General features: G+C 39.1%; 1 protein-coding gene across 1 annotated transcript; it reads right to left on the bottom strand.

The window, feature by feature from the left end:
- Positions 1-983: 983 nt before the first annotated feature.
- Positions 984-20,419, bottom strand: thumpd3 (THUMP domain containing 3). The gene is made up of 10 exons (XM_062416052.1): positions 20,320-20,419; positions 19,313-19,646; positions 18,350-18,427; positions 17,844-18,260; positions 16,808-16,938; positions 11,976-12,045; positions 11,489-11,604; positions 11,309-11,413; positions 11,008-11,131; positions 984-1,433 (listed from the first exon to the last, which is right to left on the bottom strand). The coding sequence occupies exons 2-10, from the start codon at positions 19,553-19,555 to the stop codon at positions 1,245-1,247; spliced, it is 1,473 nt and encodes a 490-aa protein (XP_062272036.1). The 5' UTR covers positions 19,556-19,646; positions 20,320-20,419; the 3' UTR covers positions 984-1,244.
- Between the last annotated feature and the right edge of the window lie 5,329 nt (positions 20,420-25,748).

Genomic DNA, 25,748 nt, shown 5'->3' with positions numbered 1-25,748 from the left:
CGTAACTGTCACCTCTTACGACGACAAACCAGCCCAGTCATAATATTTTGGCTGCTTGTTCATGATGTATGATTATACTTATGACGTAACTATAAAAAAAGAAAGAGGAGGCCGATTGACTGGCAGGAAGTATGACAATATTAATGTAATTCCCATTTTACAGGTGATACAGTAAGTTTATTTCTGGGAATGTGTGACAGCCTTTATAAAAACACTGGAAAATATCAGATTTAATTGGAAATGCATCAAAGCACTACACCTACTTTTTTTCTCTGCCGGATTTTGGAAAATGCTCATACAAGTAGTCCTCTGTTTGCAGGTGTTAACATGTTAAGCAATTTAAGTTAAGCAAACCCGATTTACATTAAAATTCCCAATGCAGAAGGCACCAGTCTATATGAGAAGAGATGAACAAATTACAGTATTTTCCCAATTTTGGGAACAAAATTTAATACTTTAGGTAAGGTTAAAGGGAGTATAACTGCATGAAAATGTTCACGTACACAAAACTATTAGTGTCACTCACTGTGAGTCACAACATACTCACTTCCTTTTTGACTTTGTCTCAGCTGATTTCAGCTTCATGTGTCCCCACCTGTTGTGTGATCAGCTTAAGAAATGGAGAACTCTGGGAACTGGATCAGAAGGAACGACAATCTGAAAGTGAGATCTGTGGGTTCCCCCTTAGCTTTCCAGCAAGTCAAGAAGAAAATATTTTTCAGGGTTTTTGTTTCTACTGAGGGTTTCTTTCTGAATCTTAACTATGCCACCGACGGGTGTGCAGGTGGTGGCGTGGTTAAGAGCGCATGCCATGCACGCAGCAGACCCCGGTTTGAGTCCCAGCCGGCGGACCTTTCTGCATTCCACACCCCCCTCTCTCTCCTGTTATGTTCTGTCTCTTTACTTTCAAATAAAGGTGTCTATGCCAGAGAAAATCTTAAAAAACTCACAACAATTGACTTGTGTTTGTATTGACCTTTTATTAATAACAACAAATGGTAATGTGCAGTTTCTGCAAAGAGGAAACAGTGGGTGGAGAAAATAACCATTAAACCGCTGCTGAATGTGAAAATAGCATTTCTTTCTCCAGTTAGCTTCTCAACCAAATGAGAAATACAAAAAAAAATACATTAAAACTGCTTGGCATACTTGACCAGAGAACCTGAATTTAAAAAAAAAGGTTAAATCAGCAAAGATAATATAAATAATGTTAATCATGTTAGAACTTAAACACTGGATGTGAATTAAGGGAGCTCCTTGTCATCCCCCTTCTCATGTGTGTTAACTATTCCTCGTGATTCATAGACATCTTCAGGAGTTTGGCCAAACACAGCTCCGGTCCGCTTGAGGAGGTAGACTCCAGCATGTAAACCCCCGACATTGACCCAAACAGTGTGTAACTTCCTCCACAGTCCGCCCATCCTTGAGATAGCCTGGAGAGACAACATAAATCTTGTGAGGGAAACCTAACAAATGAGACATTTGTTTTGTGTAAAATAAGATGTCTGCTTAGAAAAATACAGCTGCTGAGTCTTTTCCATGATGCTGTGTCTAAACTGAGTGAAACTTGCCTATTTATTTCAGGATTCACAAATTGGTTGGAGCAAGATTTTTTTACTGAAGGACCACATTAGCTTGTGTAAACATGATGGAGAGTTGGATAAACATAAAAGACACCAGCATTCACAAATGATGAAACCTTAGTCGATGATATATGCCAGCACTCCAGGAAAGCAGCTATTTTTAAAAATTCAACTTCTGTGCCTTGACCTTTTCTGTCTCTATGATGCCTTTGGTGTATGCAATGGGTGTCAAATGACGCAGCGCCACAAGATATGGCCAGTGTGTTGCACTTTAGAGTTAAGGGTGTTTACAGAGAGCAAGTATACAGAATCACGAAGAAATGTGGCTTTTGTTCACTCTCCTCTGGAATGTGGGCTCAGATAGCCATTTATCTATATTGTGTTTATAGTTCAAAAAATTAACTATAATTAATGTTACACATTTTGGCTACCACTGCCTATTTAGATTGTGGTGGTTTCCAGCCTTCTTGGTGAAGTTTTGTCAGTTCTAATTCTCTTAGAATATGATTGAGGAGCATTACGCAAAATCCTGACAGCGGTTTTGTTTTCAGACGCAATAATGGATAATTGCACATATTATATTGAGCAATGATATTGTACAGGTAGAGACTGGTAAGAGGTGACTGAGTAGTCTGCCAGTTGGTGATGTGGCTGCTGCTGGTTAACAACTTCAAAACAGAGCCATCTTTATTCAAATATATTATTTTTTTAGAAATTACCTGCATGTCAACAGGCTGCATATGTATATAGAGTGCAATATTTAGTCAAATCTTGGCATGCTTCCACTTCAAACTTACTGAGGTGTGGGAAAAAAACAGAACCATTGATTTTAAAAGGGTGGAGATCATTCAAAACAGTAAAATTGCCCTCAGGTGAAACATGGCACTTCAATACTGCGCACTGTTTTAGTAGTAACACGAGCCAAAGCATAAAAGGACCCCCAGGCAAAAATGCACCTGGCCCCATCAGCAGTTCATCATAACTGCAATAGTGCTTTGTTAAGCAGGTGCATCTGCCTGTTCTCATTACAGTGTAAACAAACACATATTTTGTACTGTTAACACCTATTTTTATTACTGTACATTGGAATAGGAAAAACGGTTGCATAAACTTACCTTAAATCTTATCTTATATAACTTTTTATCACTGATGTAAAGTGACACCTGTTAGGCATGCTGCGTGACCTTAATTGAAAAATTCCACAATGCAATTGTAAATCCAGCTGGTGTAAGTTAGTGAATCTGTCTGAACAGAGTCAGAGTTTATCAAAAATGATGTAGCCTTAAAGCGGAGTTCAAAAACACCCCTCAAGAATCTGTATTCCTTTTTGTTTCTGCGTAATCGTCAGACTGGGACAAAAATGCAGAAGTGAAAACAGCAGAAGCTTGTAAGATGAGGCTCAACTTGATGTGTATTAAACTGCGTCATAGCTATTCATAAGAAAGCGGTCACTGTACTTCTCACTGTTAGAAGAGACACCAGTCTGCTGTGTTGTTTGTAAACATCCCTGATAAATCTCAGAATCACATCAAATAATTACCAGATAAAAATCAAGTGCCAATCTCATGTCTCTGACTGTCCACAGGCCTCTCTCTGTCCCTCACCTTGTCTCACCATGTCTTTCTCTCTCTATGTCTCTCTTTTCAGCAAGTCACTTAAATTAGTTAATAGTAGTAGAATTGAAATGTCCCTTCTGGGAAGCATCTGCTTTACCAAAGCTGGGAAGCCTTCAACCTGGAAAACTGGCTGATGGGCATTGACCTATACAGATTTACTCCAGATGTGGGTCTGACATGCATCACTGTTTGAGTTAAATTCTAGGAAATCAGCACAAAGGACCATAACTATGTGACCAGTGACGCTGCCCCTATGCTTCAGGACTGTTTTGAGTGCACTGACTGGCAGATATTCAAAGAGGCAGCATCAAGTGAGGGAAATGTGGATCTGGAGGAACATGCGTCATCTGTCAACAGCTACATTAGTAAGTGTGTTGATGATGTTACCACCACCAGAACAATCAATTTCCACCCTAACCAGAAACCCTGGATGAATGTAGAGGTACGCTCCCTGCTGAGAGCCCGGATCTGCGTTCGGGTCATGTGAAGATCTAGCACTCAAGAGCAGAAAGGAGAAAGCTGGTGGCAGGTATAAAGAGGGCAAAATCCACCTATGGTCTCAAAATCCAAGGTCACTTCTCCTCCAACGACCCACAGAGAATGTGGTTGGGCATTAAGAGCATCACCAACTACAACATAAGGCTGGTAGTGTCCCCCGTCTCTACCTGATGCCCTTAATTCCTTCCATGTTGGTTTTGAGGAGTCCAACACCACCCCCTCCTCCAGGCTCACCCTTCCACCAGGTGAGCTGCCCCTCAGCGTGACAGCAGCAGATATGAGGAGGACCCTGTAAGGGGTCAACCCACGCAAAGCTGCTGGCCCAGACAAGGTCCTGGGCAGATCCCTCAGGGACTGTGCAGACCAACTCTCAGAGGTACTGACAGACATACTTAACACCTCACTGTCCCTTTGTCGCAACTGTCCTAACTTGCCTGAAGACTTCTACCATCATCCCTGTTTCTAAAAGCTCCACAGGGTCATACCTGAATGATTACCACCCACCCCTTTTAATATGATATGCTTTGAAAGGCTGGTAATGGCACACATAAAAAAGACCAACGATGTGACTGTAGACCACCACCAGTACGCATACAGGAAGAACTGCTCCACCGCCGATGCCATCTCATCTGTGGTTCATCTGGCCCTCAATAAGAACTCTTATTGAGATTGCTCTCCCTGGACTTCAGCTCGGCCTTCAATACCATCATCCCTCAAACACTGGTGAACAAGTTTTCAACACTTGGAGTAAGATCAACACTATACAACTGGGTTCTGGACTTCTTAACAAACAAGCCCCAGACTGTCCACAACAGCTCATCCTACTCCATCATCCTCAACACTGGTTCCCCCCAAGGTTGGGTCCTGAGCCCTCTGCTGTACACACTGCTGACCAACTGCACAGCTCACTATCTAACCAACCACATAGTGAAGTTTGCAGATGACACGCCAGAAGTGAGACTCATTAACGACAACGAGTCAGTGTATGGGCAGGAAGTGGATGAACTGGAGAAGTGGTGCAAAGTTAACAACCTCATCATCAACGTTAATAAAACAAAGGAGATGATTGTGGACCTCTACAGGCCACGCAAACCCCCTTCCCCTCCGCTCTACATCGAAGGAGCAGCGGTTAAGGTCGTCTCAAGCCTTAAATATCTGGGGGTGTGCATAGCCAACAACCTCACCTGGAGCTGCAACACAGCCAGCATAGTTAAAAGGGCCCACCAATGCCACTACTTCTTGAGGAAGCTGAAGCAGGCAGGACTGGACACCACAATCCTCACCTCCTTCTACAGGTGTGTGGTGGAGAGCATCATCACCTCCTGCATCACCGTGTGGTATGGCAACTGCACGGCTGCAGAGAAGGGAGCACTACAACGGGTGGTTAAGTTGGCACAGGGAACCATTGGCTGCAGCCTGCCCACCATCGCAGACATCTACATCGAAAGATTCAGGGACAGGGCCTCCTGCATCATGAGAGACTCCACCCACCCTGCAGATGAAATGGTTGCCCCCTTTCCCTCAGGCAGGAGGTTGCATAGCATCTGGGCAAGAACCACCAGGCTGAAGAACAGCTTCTTCCCAAATGCTGTAAGACTGATGAACTCCACCACACTGCCTTGTTGTATCATCACATACACAATGAGCTGCTGTAATGCTTCTCGGTATGTGAAGATTTTCTGACCGTACACAGCACTGCTCACCTCTATTTTAATTTGTTCTTATTTTATTTATTTTTATTATAGATGTTCTTTATTTGATCATGTATTTGTGTATATGTATGTACGTAGATATGTCGTATATATTTATATGTATATGTTTATACGTATGTTTATTAGTTTCATATCGTTTTTTATAACCGATGTTTGTTCTGTAGGCTTCAGCATTTCCGAGCCTGCATGAACGCAGCATAGGACGTTTACCAGCGCGCGCTTGATGATGTATAACAACAACAACAACAAGCTAGACTCGTGGGTCGCTAACCATGGCTAACAAGCTTGCTCGCCCGGTGCATGATGTGGTTTGGAACTATTTCCAAGTGTGTCCTACGGATAGTAAATTTGCAATTTGCAATGACTGCAAAGCAGCAAAATAAATATGGCAGTGCCATATTGGCACTTTTTTCCATAACTTAAGTTGAAGTTGTTCTCTTATTTTGCACAGACAGTGTTTACATTTGGAAAGCCATGTTGCATTTATGTAAGCATCCAGTGGGGCATCACAATAAAATTAGGCATAATGTGTTAATTCCACAATAGGAGATATGTTATGTTGCTACCTAACAGTTTAGGTGTAAAAAGCCTACATATATATGGGTATCGGGTGATATCAGAATCGTAAATTAAGAGTTGGACAATATCGGAATATCGGATATCGGCAGAAAAGGCAATATCGAGCATCCCTAATGTTTGGACACACTTTCCCATTCACATCAATGAGAAAGTTTGTCAAAACTTTTGACTGGTACTGTAAATATATACAACGGGTAAAATAAGTATTGAACACGTCACCATTTTTCTCAGTAAATATATTTCTAAAGGTGCTATTGACATGAAATTTTCAGCAGACGTCCGTAACAACCCATGCAATCCACACATGCACAGAAATCAAACCATAGGTGTCCATGAATTAAGTTATGTGTAATAATGTGAAATGACACAGGGAAAAAAGTATTGAACACATGAAGAAAGGGAGGTGCAAAAAGGCATAGAAAGCCAAAACACCAGCTAAAATCTATCAGTAATAGAACAGAAAAGACAATCCTGCCACTTGCAAATCAATATCAACTGGTTCATTCACAACTGATAAAAAGGTGTCTCATTACCAAGGTGTAACACAAGAAATGATGGGTAAAAAATGATGGGTAAAAGCAAAGAGCTCTCTCAAGACCGTCGCAACCTCATTGTTGCAAAACATACAGAAAGATTTCTAAGCTTCTGAATGTTCCAGTGAGCACTGTTGGGGCCATAATCTGGAAGTGGAAAGAACATCATTTCACCATAAACCAGCCACGACCAGGTGCTCCTCGCAAGATTTCTGACAGGAGTGAAAATAATTATCAGAAGAGTTGTCCAAGAGCCAAGGACTATTTGTGGAGAACTTCAGAAAGACCTGGAATTAGCAGGTACAACTGTTTCAAAGAAAACAATAAGTAATGCACTCAACCACCATGGCCTGTATGCACGCTCACCACGCAACACTCAATTGCTGACGAAAAAGCATGTTGAAGCGCGTTTAAAGTTTGCTGCACAACATTTAGACACGCCTGTGAAATACTGGGAGAATATAATCTGGTCAGATGAGACCAAAATTGAACTCTTTGGATGCCATAATACACACCATGTTTGGAGGTCAAATGGCACTGCACATTACCCCAAAAGAAACATACCAACAGTGAAGTTTGGAGGTGGGAACATCATGGTGTGGGGCTGTTTTTCAGCATACGACACTGGCAAACTTCATATAATTGAAGGAAGGATGAATGGAAAAATGTACCGAGACATTCTTGATAAAAATCTGCCACCATCTACCAGGATGATGAAGATGAAACAAGGGTGGACATTTCAGCAAGACAATGACGCCAAACATACAGCCAAGGAAACTCTCAATTGGTTTCAGAGAAAGAAAATAAAGCTGCTACAATGGCCCAGCCAATCACCTGACTTGAATCCAATAGAAAATCTATGGAATGAACTAAAGATCAGAGTTCATAGAAGAGGCCCACGGAACCTTCAAGATTTGAAGACTGTGTACGAAGTATTAAATACATTTCACTAAGCGCGTTCAATATTTTTTCCCTGTGTCATTCCATTTTATTAAACATAACTTAATTTCTGAATTTATTTATTTTGGTTTCTATGTATGTGTGGATTACTTGGGTTGTTGGCTGGATGTCAATAGCACCTTTGGAAATATATTTAATGAAAAAATGGTGATGTGTTCAATACTTATTTTACCCGCTGTATATATATACAGTTGAAACCAGAAGTTTACATACACTGTATAAAAAGACATATAACCTTTTTTTTTTCTCACTGTCTGACTTTATATCAGACGAAACTTTTCCTGTTTTAGGTCAGTTAGGATTACCAAAATTATTTATATTTGCTAAATGCCAGAATAATGAGAGGGATCATTTTTTTAGACAATTTTTTATTATTTTCTTCAAAGTCAGAAGTTTACATACACTAAGATTACTATGCCTTTAAACAATTTGGGAAAGCCCAAGTCAAGTCAAGTCAAGTCAAACTTTATTTATAAAGCACATTTAAAAACAACCTCAGTTGAACCAAAGTGCTGTACAGTTATTAAAATACAATATAATCAGACACAAATATAATAATAAATAAAACAGTAAAGGAATAATAAGAGCTCAATTTAAAAAAGAGTAAAAGTAAAGATAAAAATACAATAAAATAAAATAAGAGCCAAGGATTCTCGCCTAGCTGTGGCTGAACGCCAAGGAGAAAAGATGGGTTTTCAGCAGTGTTTTAAAGTGCTCAACAGACTGTGCAGCTCTGACCTGGATAGGTAGGCTGTTCCACAGCTTTGGGGCTGCCACTGAGAAGGCTCTGTCCCCACGGGTACAGAGTCTGGACCGAGGTACTGCCAGGAGCAGATGGTTTGCTGACCTAAGTGCTCTGGACGTACTGTGAGGCTGCACAAGCTCTGCTAAATAAGATGGTGCCCGACCATTTAAACACTTAAAAACAATTAATAAAACCTTGAACTGGATCCTAAAATTGACAGGCAACCAGTGCAAAGATGCAAGGACGGGACTGATATGATCACGCCGTTTCTTTCCAGTCAGCAGGCGGGCAGCTGCATTCTGGACAACCTGTAACCGACGCAGTGCTGACTGGTCGAGACCAACAAGTAAAGAGTTACAGTAGTCTAGGCGTGATGTAATAAAGGTGTGGATAACTTTCTCAAGATCCTTTCTGGGGAGATAAACCTTTACTTTAGCTACTAGTCTTAGCTGGAAGAAGCTCGTTTTAACAATAGAGCTTATCTGTTTATCAAACCTAAAGTCACTGTCCAAGATAACACCAAGGTTCCTTGCAAAAGGGTGACAGTGAGACTTCAGGGTGCCAATGGCGCTGTCATAGCCCAGATGATGATGTGATGGGTTTGGAAGCTTCTGATAGGTTAATTGACAACATTTGAGTTAATTAGAGGCACACCTGTGGATGTATTTTAAGGCACACCTCAAACACACTGCTTCCTGTGCGTGTGACATCCTGGGGAAATCAAAAGAAATCAGCCAAGATATCAGGAAGAGAATTGTGGACTTCCACAAGTATGGTTCATCCTTGGGTAAAATTTCCAGATGCCTGAAGGTGCCACGTTCATCTGTTCAAACAACTATACGCAAGTATAAACACCATGGGAATGTCCAGCCATCATACCGCTCAGGAAGGAGACGGGTTCTGTGTCCCAGAGACGAACGTGTTTGGTGCGAAATGTGCGTATCAACCCCAGAACAAAAGCAAAAGACCTTGTGAAAATGCTGGCTGAAACTGGTAAGAGAGTGTCATCATCCACAGTGAAACGAGTCCTGTACCGACATGGGCTGATAGGCCACTCAGCGAGGAAGAAGCCATTGCTCCAAAAGCAACATAAAAAAGCCAGATTACAGTTTGCAAATTCACACAGGGACAAAGACCTTCATTTTTGGAGACATGTCCTGTGGTCTGATGAAACTAAAATTGAACTGTTTGGCCATAATGACCATCGTTACATTTGGAGGAAAAAGGGGGAAGCTTGCAAGCCTGAGAACACCATCCCAACTGTGAAGTACGTGGGTGGCAGCATCATGTTGTGGGTGTGTTTTGCTGCAGGAGGGACTGGTGCACTTCACAAAATAGATGGCATCATGAGGAAAGAACATTATGTAGAAATATTGAAGCAACATCTCAAGACATCAGCCAGGAAGTTAAAGCTTGGGTGCAAATGGGTCTTCCAAATGGACAATGACCCTAAGCATACCGCCAAATTAGTTACAAAGTGGCTTAAGGACAACAAAGTCAATGTTTTGGAGTGGCCATCACAAAGCCCTGATCTCAATCCTATAGAAAATTTGTGGGCAGAGCTGAAAAGGCGTGTGCGAGCAAGGCGGCCTACAAACCTGACTCAGTTACACCAGTTCTGTCAGGAGGAATGGGGCAAATTGACTTGAATGGGGCAAATTGACTTGAATTGAGGAAATTCCAGCAAACTATTGTGAGAAGCTTGTGGAAGGATACCCAAAACGTTTGACCCAAGTCATACAGTTTAAAGGCAATGATAACAAATACTAATGAAATGTATGTAAACTTCTGACTTTGAAGAAAGTAATAAAAAATTGTCTAAAAAATTATCTTTCTTATTATTCTGGCATTTAGCAAATATAAATAATTTTGGTAATCCTAACTGACTAAAAACAGGAAAAGTTTCGTCTGATATAAAGTCAGACAATGAGAAAAAAAAGGTTATGTGTCTTTTTATACAGTGTATGTAAACTTCTGGTTTCAACTGTATATATATATATATATAGATAGTCGGCATTACTTTCTTTAACGCATGATTAACGCATGCACGTTCTGTTTGACCCTTGTCCCGGCCTGTAATTTGAAAATAAAGAAGTGATGCAGCAGTAACATTTTGCATAACAAGCAGAAATCGATAAAGAATAGAGTCTTATGAACGGCAAATTCAGCTCCAAAGCCGTGCCAGATGTTCTATCCACAAGACCAAAGTTATTTACATTACACAGTACGTTGAGTCTCAAATACCATTAATTTGAATGAGGAAAGTCTAACGCAGACAGCTCCAGTAAAAATAAAGGAAGGTTAATCCAGCCAAAAAGTTGAACCAGGCTTAACTTCAACCACAACGCAATGCAATGTCATCCGGCAAGGTGCTGCATTGGCTAATGCAAATACATGCAAGTGCACATTGCTGGTGGATTACTTTTTAACAGATTTGGCATCAAATTCACAGATCCATTACTCAAACGGGAGTTCCTGCATCATATTTCATGTCACTCTGGTAGATGGAGCAACACAAACCCACCAACACAGCCCCTGGCTTTGTTTTAATGCAGGACTGTTTTCAGTCTGAATCCCTCCTCATAAATTATGTTGTCTGCCAACAAGTATAAATATGGATTAAGATTTGGATTAGGCAAACAGCAGCAAGCATGAATTGCTAGCAATGGCAGGAAAGGACTGACACTGTCACTTATTTCAAAGTTCTCATGTAATTGTATCTTATTTTCCTGAAAATTTTCAGTAATATCTTAGCTGAAAGATTGGAGACAATTGCTGTACCTTGGCAAAGCATTTCTTGTCCTGTGTCAACAGAACAGCCTTTCCTGAGCCTGGTCTGCACACACGGGCCATTTCTCTCAGACAGGAGGGGTAGAGGTCCCAATTCTTCTTCCTGGAGCCCATTCTTCAAGAAAACAAAAGATGACATCTCATGTTCTTTATGTTAACACATCTGCAACCAACAGATGAAGCTTCAAATTCAGGTAGACTCAAATTTGGCTGGGCTTTTATATAATTATTAACAATATTAACTTATTCAGTATGACCAATAGGTAGTTTCTAATTACTCCTGTTATGGTACCTCTTTCCAAAGGGCATGTCAGTGATGATAATGTCAACAGAGCTAGTCTTTATGGGTAAATTGCACAGATCCCACCGCACCGTGTCAATGGGCAATCCAGATACACTGTTTAAAGACAAAAAACATGATGGTGATCATCCCAACACATTTCTATTAAGATGTTCAGCTGTTCATGCTCACCTGCCCATTTCCGCCCTCCTTTTCTGGATGTGACGTGTATTATTGACTACTCGATTAACTGCCATATCATTGTTGTCACCGGCAATGTAGAATGAACTGGGAAATTCGATGGCGCCCTGGTGAAGAAAAACCATTAAACAATTAGTAGTCTGTGGTTTTGTTATTATTTAAAGCCCTCCTCCTGTGATCTGATAAACCAAGTATTCAAACATGTGTTAACTAAGGGCATAGCCAGATGTGACCAACAGTTAAATCCAAGCTACAAAGGTTTGATTATAAACCAAAAAAGATCGGTGATAAGGAAGCTTATATTTTCCTCATCTGAAGATTGCAAATAACATAAACAAGCAGAGGTCTCTAATCTTTTGAAACTTGCTTGCATCAATCTGTATTTCACCAATGGAGGCCGATGTGATGACACTAAATAAACTGTGAATAATTCATGACCGGACAGACAGTGAGCCCGCGTACAGAATTTGAGTCTTACCTCCAATGGTATCGTTCCAGTTCCACACATTGGATCCAGTATTATATCTGATGCTTGAGGTTTACACAGCCTGTCAAATAAAAATAAGGTATAGATATTAATGGTAAAGTCTAAATCAAGTCAGCTGCACTCTGAAAAGGCTCTTTTCAGTTCTTCAAAACACTTTTAACTTTAGTAGGGCAAAGCAAATTACATTTTTGCCTTTTATTCAGCCATCCACACACACAGATGGCAGTAGCTCTTGCCCAGCCATCAGGAGAAATTTGCAGTTCAGTGTAATATTCAAGGACCATGACGTGTGGCCAGGAGGACTGAACAACCAATACTGCAATTAAAGGATGACCTGCTCTGACTTTTGAGCAACAGTCCCCTCAAATATATACAGTATATGACACCAATGCAAGATTAAATATTGTACACTTATATATATTATTTTATATATACATATATATTATCATATACACTCCTTTTATACATGTTAATGCACAAGTGAACATGAGCACAGAACCCTTCAAAAAAGTGTCTCAATGCACTATTAAAATAATTGCACAGGCTGATTGTTTCTGCTATACGAACCATAAACCATTGTCTTATCAAAACCATGTTTGAAACTATTTAGAGTTTTAAAAGTGATAAATATAATACTCCACAAGCCTTAGTTCTGGACCCTTTGCTACTCTATATGCTTCATACAAACATCTGGCTTGCACTATCAGCTTATCACCAGTGTCATCAATATACCCTTTATAAACATCAGTTATATTTGAGTCCATGTGGTTTCAATAATCACATAAACAGTTATTCTAGAAGAAATACATATTTTAGATGAAACATAGGTATCAAATACCAAATATCAAAACGGAATTTAATATGTGGGCAAATCTTGTCTTCAGCAGTCAGAATATACACTATTTACAACCCATACTCAACAGTAAATACTTTGATCACCTCTCTGTGACAGGCTTACAGTATAATTTAGAGATAATTTAAAACATTAACACAGAAAAAAACATTTTAAGTAACCACATCTTGTGCTTGTTGTCAGGGATGTTGTGTTGTGTGATTTTGTTTTGTTATACCTTAAAAGAGGTATGTCAAAAACATTTAATAAAAGGAAGTGTGGCTGCAGGTTTTTGGTTTGACAAGCCTGCCTTAAAACAAACATTGTGTGACTTGTAAATTGATCTCAACAAGGAAGAGTTTTTCTTGGCTAGGGCAAAGATACTAGATATGTTTCTACTCGTTCAGGGAAAACAGGTCATCTTTGGTGTCAATTTAGTCATGGAATAAATTTTGTCGAGCTCAAAAAACAGCTAAACAGGACAACAGTACAACTCAGGCCTGGAATTACCGTAAAAAACGGTGTATAAGACGCACCTTAAACACGATTTTTTTCCATTGAAAAGTGGGGTGTGTCTTATACACTGGTGTGTCCTATTCACCAGTAAAATACAGCAAGAGGTTGGATCTGGATATGATTAAAGGTATGTCAAAGGCCATCCACGCTAAGAATGATAACTATAACTATAAAGATAACGATGTGAGCATCCACACTTACGAAGTATAACATCCTATAAACATCTGTGTAAAGCACGCGTGCGCTCCAGCTATGTCTGCAGCTAATTAAAATAGATAGACTATTGATATACTGCCCTCGCAAGGAGTAGTCCTAATCCAATGCTAGACAGCTAACAGACCATTGTAGTCCTCAAATAAACATAAGGCGTAACTTTTCTTGTAGGTTTAATAAGGAGCCACAATAATTATTTATCTGTAAAACTGCAAAAACACAAAATACAAACATAAATCAATATTTTAGCATACTATTACACAACACAGTGTACATAACATAACAAATGCTGCATCACAGTGAGCTAACTACTACTACTACAGCTATGTTAATAATCAATTAAAGGTAGGGTTGGTAATGTTGGAAAGCAAGCAAGAGAGCTTGCAAGATTTGAAAATAGCACCTCCTCCTGCCTCCTCTAAGTTCCACCCCGCTGCTCCCCCTCCCGTCAGTGAGTCCGTCCAAGCCACGCCCCCACAAACCGACAACAGCGACAGGTGAAGACTGTGCGCGCACGAAGTAGGCAGGGAGAGAGGGGGGCGGATGCAGAACTAGACATGAAGGCACCTGATTGGTTCGAAGAGCATGGATTGGTTGGAGTTTCATCAGTCCTGTGGCTGCCACAGAGGTCTGATTTTTACTGTTCCTTTTTCTAAAGACATAATGTATTGATACCTCTGATAATAGAAGGACCATTTCACCCAGTATAACAAAAAGTGCTTCTGAACAGGATTACCAACCCTACCTTTAAGCAATCCCTTGACCAAATTAGAAATAAAACAAATACAGAGCAAATATATGATAGATATAACAAAGAAAAACTTATAAATCAACAATACTCATGGACAAATAGTGTCCAAGGCAACAATATGAAAGATAACTGCAGCAGGAGAGGCAGGCACATGTTCTCTCTGTCTTGGCTAGTTACACTAAGAGAATACTCTGCTCTGCAACCGTTGCTGTCAAAATAACCAAAAGTCAGAGGACAGTGCGCTTGGTGAGACTTGGTGAGACTTACTGTGACTTGGGCACAATATTTGCGCACAGCGACAGCTCTGATGAAGAGTTTTTGGGACTCGAGTAAACACACAGGTACACACTGTATCAAATATGTACAGTTACTGTGTAATTTTAAAAAAACTTAATTGAAACTCATAGCCTAATCCGAACCTCGTCTGACTGGTCCAGTTCAGTTAAGCAAATCATTACCGGACAATTAACCACTAACCCGACACACTGTTTCAGGTGTAATATTTGTGTTCTGATTGTGTTTCTAATAAAAGTAAACTGAAAAGGTTTTGGAGTATAAACACATGTGTTTATAAATGAATGACTACTGGTGCATTCAGATAAACCAGTCTTTAATAGAAAAGCGTTTTTCCCAACATGACACCCCCCAAAATAGACTGCGTCTTATACACCGGTGTGACTTATACACCGGTGTGACTTATACACCGTTTTTTACAGTAAGTTATTTTTTATAAATACAGATTTATTGGGGTATTGCTACCAAAATGTAGGCCGTCAAGACCAAAACCTATGGTGCAATAACAATAAGTGGTAATTACATTGTATGAAGATGGTATACAAATAATAATATAGTGTATTGAAAAACAGTAGTGTTTATCAAAACTGTGCACTGAATGTCTGACTTTTCCATAAAATGCTGTCTGATTGATAAATTGTTGCTATCGTTATATTTTAATAATAAAATTAAGTCTATAAATGGGCTAGGGGTGATCAAAATTAATCGAACAAGTTTCAACACCAATGCATCTGAGTCTGAGATCATAAGAGCAGAATTTCCGGATTTGTCTTAACTGAGAATAGTCTGTCTGCTTACAGGGAACTGTGTGTGTGGTAATGTTGAATCATGGTAAAAAAAAGTGGCCACCCGTAAGATCTCTCCGCATGTTATAGACTCGTGCACATTCATAGTTATGTTCGTTATGCAATGGTGGAAATAAATTGATGACGAATGTAAACAAACGCAAAGCGTCTCCTGACGTCTCTACAGCAGAAATATAATTTGTCAAGCTGCCAAATATCAGTCTTATAAAAAACTGCCAGAGAAAATAATTTTTTTAATTAAAAATTGCTGCTGAAATGTTGACCGTATGGAGTGCAGCAAAAAACAAAAAAAAACAAAAACACAATGGAAGATATTGAACCAGAATCAACTTTTGCTAAAACACAACCCGATGTCACACAGCAGTGGCCAATCACATAATCCAGCAATCAGGCCAAAGACACCCACGAGAAGAAGAACCTTTTTTACAAGCAAAGCTGTACAACCCTGCCATGAAGGGAAAACATGACATTACTAGGACGGGGGAGGACATTTCTCTTCCTCTGATATTGTTATTATGATTTGCTGCTCGCTTTCCCGACTCATTTTTTAAAAAGATGAGAAAAAACAGACAGTGCAAGTTAGCTGACAGTTTGAGAAAAAGAGCAGCAGTGATCATGCGAGCTAGAGAATGACTGAAAAGAGGGAGTGGCGTATAAAGAACAAAGCAACTCAGGGAAATAAATCAGAATTTTTAAATTGTTTTGCAGCAGTTACGCTCTAAACCAGACATAAATACACCCACATCTCCGTACTACCTGCAGGCAAGTGACGCATTGCCAGATTTGGTGTTAATGCAGCTTTAGCCAACTTTACTTTGCATAGGTACAAAGAAAGACAGTTATCAAACACATTAAGATTAAAATTAGCAAAATTCAGGTTTCTACTGATGGGAATTTAGTTTGTGTGTCCCTTTTACTCATGTGGTTGTGTCTTTTTTTTCACATTGATGTGTCTATTTCTGTAACTGGGACTAAGCAACCATGTTCATCTTCTCTGAGGCAGCATTTTTGTCAAAAACTCTTTCCTCCCTCGTCTGTTACCTTGTACAAGACATGACAAGACACGAGCGCAAATATGAGTGAGTGATTCAAAAGTAAAAAAATGTTTTAACTTAAACTTTCTCATGTCAAAACAACAAACTTGTACTTCTGAGGCAAAATCGAGTTATTTGGCTGGATAATAAAATGATTCTCAATTACATGATAAATTCAGGATCTCAACTATATTCCTGTAAAGGCCCTGATGTACTCAAAAATTGACGCGGTCGGACCACCTCAGTCATAAGCAAATGACAAAATGTATATGTACCACGAACACTAACAGCTACACAGAAATGCAAAGAATAATTTGAGAAAGATAACTGAGATCACATGGTGTACGCAGTGAAAAAGGTAAAAAAAGAGGAGTTACCTGAGCATGCCATAGCACAGGGTAGGCCGAAGAGTGGTGGGTCCAAAGTGACTGATATTTCTCTTGTGGAGACTCTCCTCAGTGAGTGCGATGCCAATCACCACCTCCTGATTGTGTATGTTTAGTAAAACCTACAGTACAGGAACATACAAAACATGATTATAAACATAATGTTATATGTAAAGCCGAAAAGTCAGACAACAAAATAAACTGCCAACTATTTATTGTTCTTAGAATTTTTTTTAACCCAAAATGATCTGGATACAAATAAGTCACTTTTGTTACATATAATACGAAATTACATATTTTTGAGTTCTGGGCTCTTGAAAAAGCAATTTGAAGATGTCAACTTGAATTCTAAAACATTATAATTGACATTATTTTTTACTATTTTTTGACATTTAATACAGTTAATACAGGACTAATTGAGAAAATAATCAGCAAATTGCTTGATAATGAAAATAATTGTTCATTGCAACCTTGATTTTATTGTTCAATATCTTCAGTACACTGAAACTTGAAAAGACATAGAGCAATTCATATTAAAACAGGTATAAAAAATGCATTTGAATACCTGATAAACAAGAATTGGTACTAGAACTATGAAATAAATGTCTTTGAGTTTGCTTCGGACAAAAGCACAAATGTGATGTAATGACAAGCTACATTTTAGTAGTCAAACTACACACAAACAGTAAAATACCCTGAGTGAACTCTACAGAACGAGAAAGGCCACAGATCATCATCACTGTGTGAAAACCTTGAACATTATTGTAATAACATTAACATCTATCATCTCCAGTCTGTGATACAATGCTGAAGCCAAATGTGGCATTTTTTAATCTTGTTGCATTGTGTTAACGGTGGTTAATCTTCATGGGAAACGGTAACTGAAGGAGCCGTTATTGTTTCTTTTGTTACTCATAAACTAAGCATTACGTTACGCTCTGCAAATTTATCTGAACAGGCAGAGTTTTTTTTGGCTGGTATAATGTTATTCACTTTGTGTCAGTCCAGTGTGAACAAGTGTGCATACCTCAATGTCGAACTTTGTCATGTCTGCTTTCCACTGAAAGAATTCTTGTACGGCCCCACCAAAGTCTCTGGCTGCCTCATTAGAGGAAAAGCTGTGTTTGTCACCGGCCCTGTTGCACGTCACACGAAACTTGAGTACTTTGGCTTTGGGTGCTGCATCCTCTGACTCCTGCTTGCTGCCTTCAATGTCAGGTGTGGTCTCTGGCTTAGTTTGGTCTTCAGCAGCCTCAGGTAGCTCTTGCTGCTCAGTGTCAGCCACGGTTGCGTCTGTGGTCTCACTGTTAGGTTTTACTTTGTTACCATTTCCTCTCCGATGGGCTTTTCTCTTTTTAAGGCTGCCGTTTAGTTTCCAGACCTCTAGGGCATTAGTCCAGGGGAGTTTGGAGGCAAGCTCCTGCAGCTCCGCCAAAGTCTCCTCCTATATAAAACACAGTGATTGTGACCCTGATAACAATGCATACTGTAGGTGTTTAACATCAGCTACAACAGAGTAAAGCTGACTGTTACCTTTGAGTCTTTGAACTGGTACTGATCATATTCCTCAACCACAACAAACAGGTTGTCCACAGACCTCAGAAGATGAACCTGCAGAGAAAGACAGACAGACATAGTCAAGTCATATTAGAGCTACAACGATTAGTCAATGAATCGATTAGTCAACTGACAGAAAATTATTCACAACCTATTTTGATAATTGTGTAATCGATTGCAAGGTTTCCAGCAGAAAATGTGTTAGTTAAGGTGGTGGGGAGCAGTGAGACAGGGGGGCACGCAATGTTGCCGTTTGACCGGAAGGGGGGGGGGGGGGGGGGGGGCGTGCGATGTTGCTGTGACCAACGCCAGAAAACAGGACAGAGTAACACAGCGGATATCGCTTATATATATTTTTTTTTGTTTGTTTTGAAGACGTTAGTTAAGGCGGCAGGCGTGCGTTGCTTAGGCGGCTGCCTAAGCTATAAAGTGCTGTGGGAATCCCTGGATTAAATTAAATAAAGTAAATTATTCTTTAAAGAATATAGTTACACTGCTGTTCACAACTCTAGTATCTATAATATAATACAGTATACATTTTTCTGATTTGTTTAGTCCTCTATGACAATAAACTGAATGTCTTTGGGTTGTGGACTGTTGGTCCGGACAAAACAACATTTGAAGGCATCATCTTGGGCTTTGGGAAACAGTGATGGACACTTTTCACCAATTTATAAACCAAACAACAAATTGCTTACTTGAGATGATTGACAGATTAATCAGTAATGCAAATAGTTGTTAGTTACAGCCCTAAGTCAGACAGATGTTAGATGCTCTGGAAGATTTTCTGTGCATGCACCTGTTATTATAGTATATCATCACTGGGCTCCATATAAACAGTGATATAAACTACTATTATTCAGTGTCAAAGTTTTCTCTGTCTATAATGTAATTTAACATTTAGAAACACTCATGCATTTTCTCTAGATCTCATCTTACCTGGAAAAGCTTGTCAGTAGTTATTGGAAAGTATATACGACCACGATCTTTGCTGATCCGCACATCGACCCCAATCTTCTCCTTGACTTCCTCTGCAGCAGTGTGTTCAAACCCTGTTGGCACAGTTGCCCCTATGGTGACAGTGATGATGGCTCCACCAGTGGCATCAGTCTCAGTGGAGGAATTATCAGACAGTTTTGTCTCAGGATGCTGCTCTGCAGCTCCATCTCCCTGTGAAGACATGTCTGTGGGCTGCCTGCTTCTCACTTGACACAAGAGGTGCAACTGAGTAATATGTGGGTGACAGCTGGTGCCAGTGGGTCACATGTAAGCCCTGAAGAGAGACAATTTAAGAGAGAGCATTAAAACTAGGGCTGGGCAATATATCGATATTGTGCCAATATCATAATGTGAGACCAGTTAGACTAAATTTTGGATCGTGGTAGGGCATAGGGTTGTTATTTCCTGGTTTGGTTTTAAAGGCTGAATTACAGAAAATTGATGTAATTTTCTAAACAGTTATAGCTTTTAAATTATTTGTCTTCACCTGCTTAGTCATCATATATATCCACATCACTGATTATTTATCAAAAACGTAATTGTGTAAATATTTTGTGACAGCACAAATAGCCATCCCTGCAATACTGTTGCAATATCGTTTTAGTATTAGATCACAAATATCAGCATGATATTTTGTCCATGTTGCCCAGTCCTGTCAATACTGCACGTTGTTAAAACCTGGAATAGAAGAACTGGTGAGGGAACAATATATATCAAATAACAGATTCCATGTGTCACGAATTAGTACGAAATACTGATCATTTGAACACTGTAAATAAATATAATACTAATGCTGAAGGGGTTAGCGTTAACTTAGGTTAGCTGGCTAACGTTAGCTTCTAAGGGCTAAACAAGTTGTTACGAAGAAATACCAAGGAAGCCACCGTTATTTATTTTACATGAAGCTCTTGTTACATCATGATAGTGTGTTTATGTTATGAGCCCACCGGTTGAAATGTCGAAGCTGAAGTCAATCTTGTGAAGGTTTAGTTGGTTTCACTAAACTTGCTAACTGGATACGGACCAATCTGCCAAACACGAGGTGACGCTTGTTTCCACCGACCAGAAATAACACGAGGACTGTCGGCTGTGGCCCTTCAGAATAAAACCCTTATCTATACAAATCTAGACTGACCACAAATCAGACTCAGCAGACCAAGACACTGTAACTGTGTTTGGATAAACGACGTCCCTTAAGGTCTGCAATGCGCTGTCAAAAATATCTGCAGGTAAATATTAATGTTTGTTTATGAAGGAAGTTAAAAGGAATATGTACATTTGATTTAAAATATTTATATACATCTTTATGACTCTGGTTGTAGTAAGTCTGTTAAATACAAATTAGATGAAGTGTCAGATGTGATCTACCACGTGGGACCTCTCTAGTCAAGAAAAAGTTCAATTTTGTTGTTTTTACGTTGTTTTTCCTGTAAGAAATCAGATGCTATAATGTTTAAATAGCCTACTTATTCACGCTACAACTATTTTAAATCTGAAAGGATTTGTTTTATTCTGAAGGCTAGGCACCTAAACAGGAAATTGTTGCTAACTCGACTCATCTTGCTTATGGATGGGTCCTCATTCATTTTCAGTGGCTATTACTTCCGGGTACGTCGTTACCACAATTAATCGACAGAGGGCGTCATAATATAATTTTTGAGCAGAGTGGAGGAATAGTAAACAAAACCATTCACTCAACATGTAAACAACAAATTACAGAGAGGCTGAATAAATGAAGTAGTGCATGAAAAGAGAGAGGCAGTGTGCAGTATTTTTTTGAACACCACTCAACCCCACACTGAAGGGTTAAGAGGGGTGGGTAAGGATAGAGTAACAATGGAGCATCAGCATCCCCTTTCCTTAAAAAGTCTGTCTGTAATTATTGGGTATGGGTTGTTATTCACATTTAACCAATGATTGCATTTCATTGTGTGGACATAGGGTTGACAGAGCTACCCTCACTTTTTGCTTGATGTCATTTTCCCCCTGATGTTTGCGTTTATTACAAAAATAACATCAGTAAGGTGAAACTCCACTTCAGTTAAACATATATCAAACTATTCACTCATAGGGTCAATACAAAGCCAGATTTCAGTCTTTTAGTGGGTACAATATCGGTATAGCCCAACATACAAGATTTTAGTCTATGGGGTCTTTCCCACAGCTAGTACCTTTAAAGTCACCCTTTATCTCCTTTTGTCATTTAACATTTTTGATTAATAATGAAGGTTATCCAAAGAGTGGGGATTAGAGTAACTGTCTTCACCTCTGTGTCACATCTCCTTGTGTGATAATTGCATGTCTGTGCAGGAAATAACAGTTTAAACTTCATGTGGGTGCTAAAGATAATTTCATGTCCGTTAACAAACACCAGAAATGAAGAAAAAAAACTGTTCTTCTTCTTCTTTTTTTAAACCTGTTTCCTTATTCGCCCTGGTTAAGTTTATTTGTATATCACCCAATCCTGATTACAAGACATTGAAGTTCCTTACAGTACTTCACTTGAAAGGAAACAATTACCATACCATAGCTTGCATCTCCACATCCATACAGTATGTTTTTTGAAAATGTTTTGTTGTTTTTCTAACTTGTTGTTTTAGGTTTGCTTCATTCTTTCCAACTGATTAGTAAGTGTGAAGTCTGAGAGTCAAGTGGGTGTGTGTTGATTCCAGGGAACAGAAAGTCCTGCACAACAGATGGCTACTGTTGCAAAATCTGTGCACAAAGTCAGACAGATAATCCAAAACAATTTTGGCAGTTTAATGATTTTATAAACACATTAGCAAAGGAAACTTTTTGGGAACTGTGTGGAGTAGATTTATTCTCTCAGAAAAAGCAAAGTGTCTGACAGTAAAAGGAAAAGGATTTGAAAAAGTACTGCAGCTCAAGGTCTGTTGCTTTGACAGAAGAGCAAACAACAACCATAGTCCTGTTTGACCTTTGTGTATTTCTGACGTTATCCATATAACATTGAGAGATACTTCTGTCTTAAAATGTTACTCAACCTCAGCTGCAATAACATGCAATGTGGAGACAAAACAAGCAATCAAGCATGATGAGTCAAGTATTTTAAACCGTGTGAGATTTTACAGTGGGATTTTCTCCCAGTGTTGAGCTCTCGGTGGGGTTATTCTTCAGATCTCTCTCTCTCTAAGTGGTATTACTTGTTAGAATAGAAGTGACAGTTACAGAGATATGAGCCTTCTTCTTAGGGAAGATATTACATAGCACAGTGAAGAGCCAGCTCTTTCTCAGCATGAGTGCTCGATGATTGATTGATGACAATGTAAATCATCATCAAGGAAGTATCACAGATTAGAATAGCGGTTGTCAGTGTCAGACAGTAGTTGACTGTCTCTTATTGCGATCAGTTCTAGTAAAGGACAGAGGTCAACACCTTGGTAGCTTTAACTGATTGGGGAAAGGTGATGCTCAAACTTCACATATTATGTTCTAAACTTCAATAAAGACAGAGCTATGTCAACAATTGACATGAAACTGAATACCTTCAGGATGCATTAACTATTTTGCTGATCTGTAAAGGACAGCTCACAACAGTAACATCACATAACTCTACCTGTGAATGAACAATGCTGCTGGTCTGAGAGTCCTATAGATTCAAAATGACACATCCAAACCACAACCAGCTAGTTTTATCATTAACATTTATCAGATGTAACACTTTGACGTCCGCATCAGCCCTGTACAAAAACATCATGGATTACAGGGGTTGTTACATCTCAGGTATTTTAAGATTCCCACAGGGCAGAAATCTTTTAAATTGAAGTTGTTGCAATTATGAGCGATATGAGGATACACACATGTCCATACAAAGCTCCCTCTGGATGGAGGCGAGGGAAAATATTAGGAAGAAGCAGTTTTAGGGGCTTATCTGCTGTCTTCTCTCCCTGAGTTCAGATTATCAGCCTGACACCTGAACTTACAGTGTGAGCTGTTCTCCAGACTTTTTCCAAATTCGAAGTAAAAATATACTGTACATATTAACATAATGACTGATGGATTTTCTATGTTTATGTATTTATGTGAATGAAAAATAATCTGAAGCACTAATGAAACATGGCAATGAAGGATGTCTTGTTTGGTTAACCCTTTGTTACAAATCATCCACATATTTTCTGTCACTATTGACTATCAAACTACACAACATTGTACATTTTAAAGCAAAAACATCTTCAAAAACTAAAGAAACAATTACATTTCTTAGTGGAGCATTTTGAAAAACTTTATTTGAAAAAATATTCCGGCATTGAAAAGATTTGTTGAATTGAATTGTCTTTATTGTCATTGCATTGAGGTCAATACAATGCAATTTAAAACAGCTCCATCCTCGTTCATCACTCACACACACATCTCACACTTTTTTGCATTTGCTGTGTAAGATATTGTTTTTTTTAAAACTACAAAACAATTTACCTCAACACTTTAAGTCCCAGACTGTATCCCACGGTACATGTTGTGTATGGAGACTAGAGAAGTTCCCACTCTTGTTCTTTAGAAAGGAACAACAGAAGGATCTCACAATGGATCTTTGTACCTTAAAAAAGTGAAGTCATAGTTTCCCAGGCCTCCCCCCTGAGATTACTGATGAGAGAGGTAGGGGTGAGTAACACAGAGGGGATGTGGGAGGGATGAAGAAAGGTGGCCTATGCTGACTTCTCCGTGGTAAACACAAACAAAAGCAGAATCCACCCTGCTGTCACTGTGGCCCTCCAGCAGGCCTCTCAGTATTCTGTCAAAGCTGGCATGTCACAAGTGAAGTGTTTGCTCTCTAATGGCTTCGCTCCTCAGATGCTACACACAAGGCCTGACAAACAACTTAGACTCACTACCAGAACTGCAAATAAACAAAAAAAAATGCATGATGCAGCAACACAGGAAGATACTCTGGCCTCTCTTGGTCTCTCTCTCACATCCAGCCAGACTCACTAAACACCACAGATATAGATATATACACACAAAACTGCTGCGGGCCATTTAAAGTTCCTCAGGGGCTTTTACTCCTACAAATAGAGGGTTGTGCATGCTGTGTTCAGCAGGCAGAAAATATATTTGGACATCTCAAGCCCAGAAAAGAATTTGAACCTGATTTCTTAGGTCATGGCTGCAGGAGGGCATTGTTAGAATATATGCCTACACTTGTGTGAATGGATTATTGTTGGGGTGGGAGAGAGCGAGGTCTCTCTTGTCTCTGTAATTGTTCAATTAGAATCTCTCGGGTGACTAGCTAATTGTTCCACCTCATTTGTGCACTTTAATATCTTCATATTACATTGTGTTTTCAGTTGCTGATTGCTGAAGACAAACACGAGGCTCCAGCTTTATAATATGCTTTTGACCGACATTCCCTTTCAGCCACATGAAAGTGATTTTGTTAGCTATCTCCTTAAAACAGTTATTATCCATGCTATATAAAACACAGAGTGATATGCTGATTAAATTAACTGACTTATAATATAAACAACAACATCAGCAACAACAACAACATCTGCAAATCCTCAGTGGGATAGGAGCTGGAGTACCTGCACACTAAATCAAAGCTACCTTTAATTTTATTTGTGATGATACAACCAACTACAAGTCCTCCTCATGACCTTTGTAATAAAACACCATGGATAAAGGCTTCATTCATTTTTAATAAATAATTTACTGATATATTTTATGCTTTATTCCATTCGTATGAACAACAACAAATCTCTTTGGCTGGTGTTATACTTTGTATTTGGTAAAATATCAGTTACATTATGTTCATATAATGCAGTGTTTCATATACTCATATTATTATTCTCTCATCAAGTCTACAGTGTATCTATAAATCTTCATTAAAATCATAAATAAAGGTTTTCCAACAATCCATAAAGTCTGCTTTTGTAATAAGTTGTTAATAAAAGGATTTGGGATCAGATTTGCTGGTAACACATTTCCAGAAGATGAGCTGAATAATTTCAGTGTTGAAGTTTTCCTGATGAACTGAACAACTTTTTAAAAAAAGAGAGAGAGAAAGTAAGTGACATGTTCGAGGAGGAATAATCAGCAAAGAGACTTTTCACAATCTTGTAGCCAACTTGTTTTTCTTATTAAAGCCTTATAACTTATTAAAAACACTAGTACATCATAATAAACTATTAATAAAGCATTACTTACAACTTATAAATATTTATAACGATTTTTTTTGGCAGAATATAGATATTAAGTCTGTCAAAAAATTCCGTCCCACCCATCAGCTTGACATATACATTGAAGCCTGTGTGGTGCAGACAGATATGAAATGCAGAGGGCTTCTACAGAGCAGCAGTTTACAGGCTGCTACCTCATTGTGAGTCAACAGCTTTCCTCAGGGTGACAGACAAGAAACCGA

The sequence above is a fragment of the Scomber scombrus genome, chromosome 3 (genome assembly GCF_963691925.1).
Source record: "Scomber scombrus chromosome 3, fScoSco1.1, whole genome shotgun sequence".
NCBI lineage: Eukaryota > Metazoa > Chordata > Actinopteri > Scombriformes > Scombridae > Scomber > Scomber scombrus.
The sequence above is the reverse complement of the archived record's forward strand: the minus strand, read 5'-3'. Positions and strand labels throughout refer to the sequence as shown.

Excerpts from the sequence above, each read along its gene's own strand:
- thumpd3 (XM_062416052.1), bottom strand. The coding sequence starts at position 19,555 with ATGTCTTCACAGGGAGATGGAGCTGCAGAGCAGCATCCTGAGACAAAA. Across the intron at positions 11,132-11,308 it reads GACATGCCCTTTGGAAAGAG|AATGGGCTCCAGGAAGAAGA; the intron begins GTACCATAACAG and ends GTTTTCTTGAAG. Across the intron at positions 1,434-11,007 it reads ACAAGAAATGCTTTGCCAAG|GCTATCTCAAGGATGGGCGG; the intron begins GTACAGCAATTG and ends TTGTCTCTCCAG.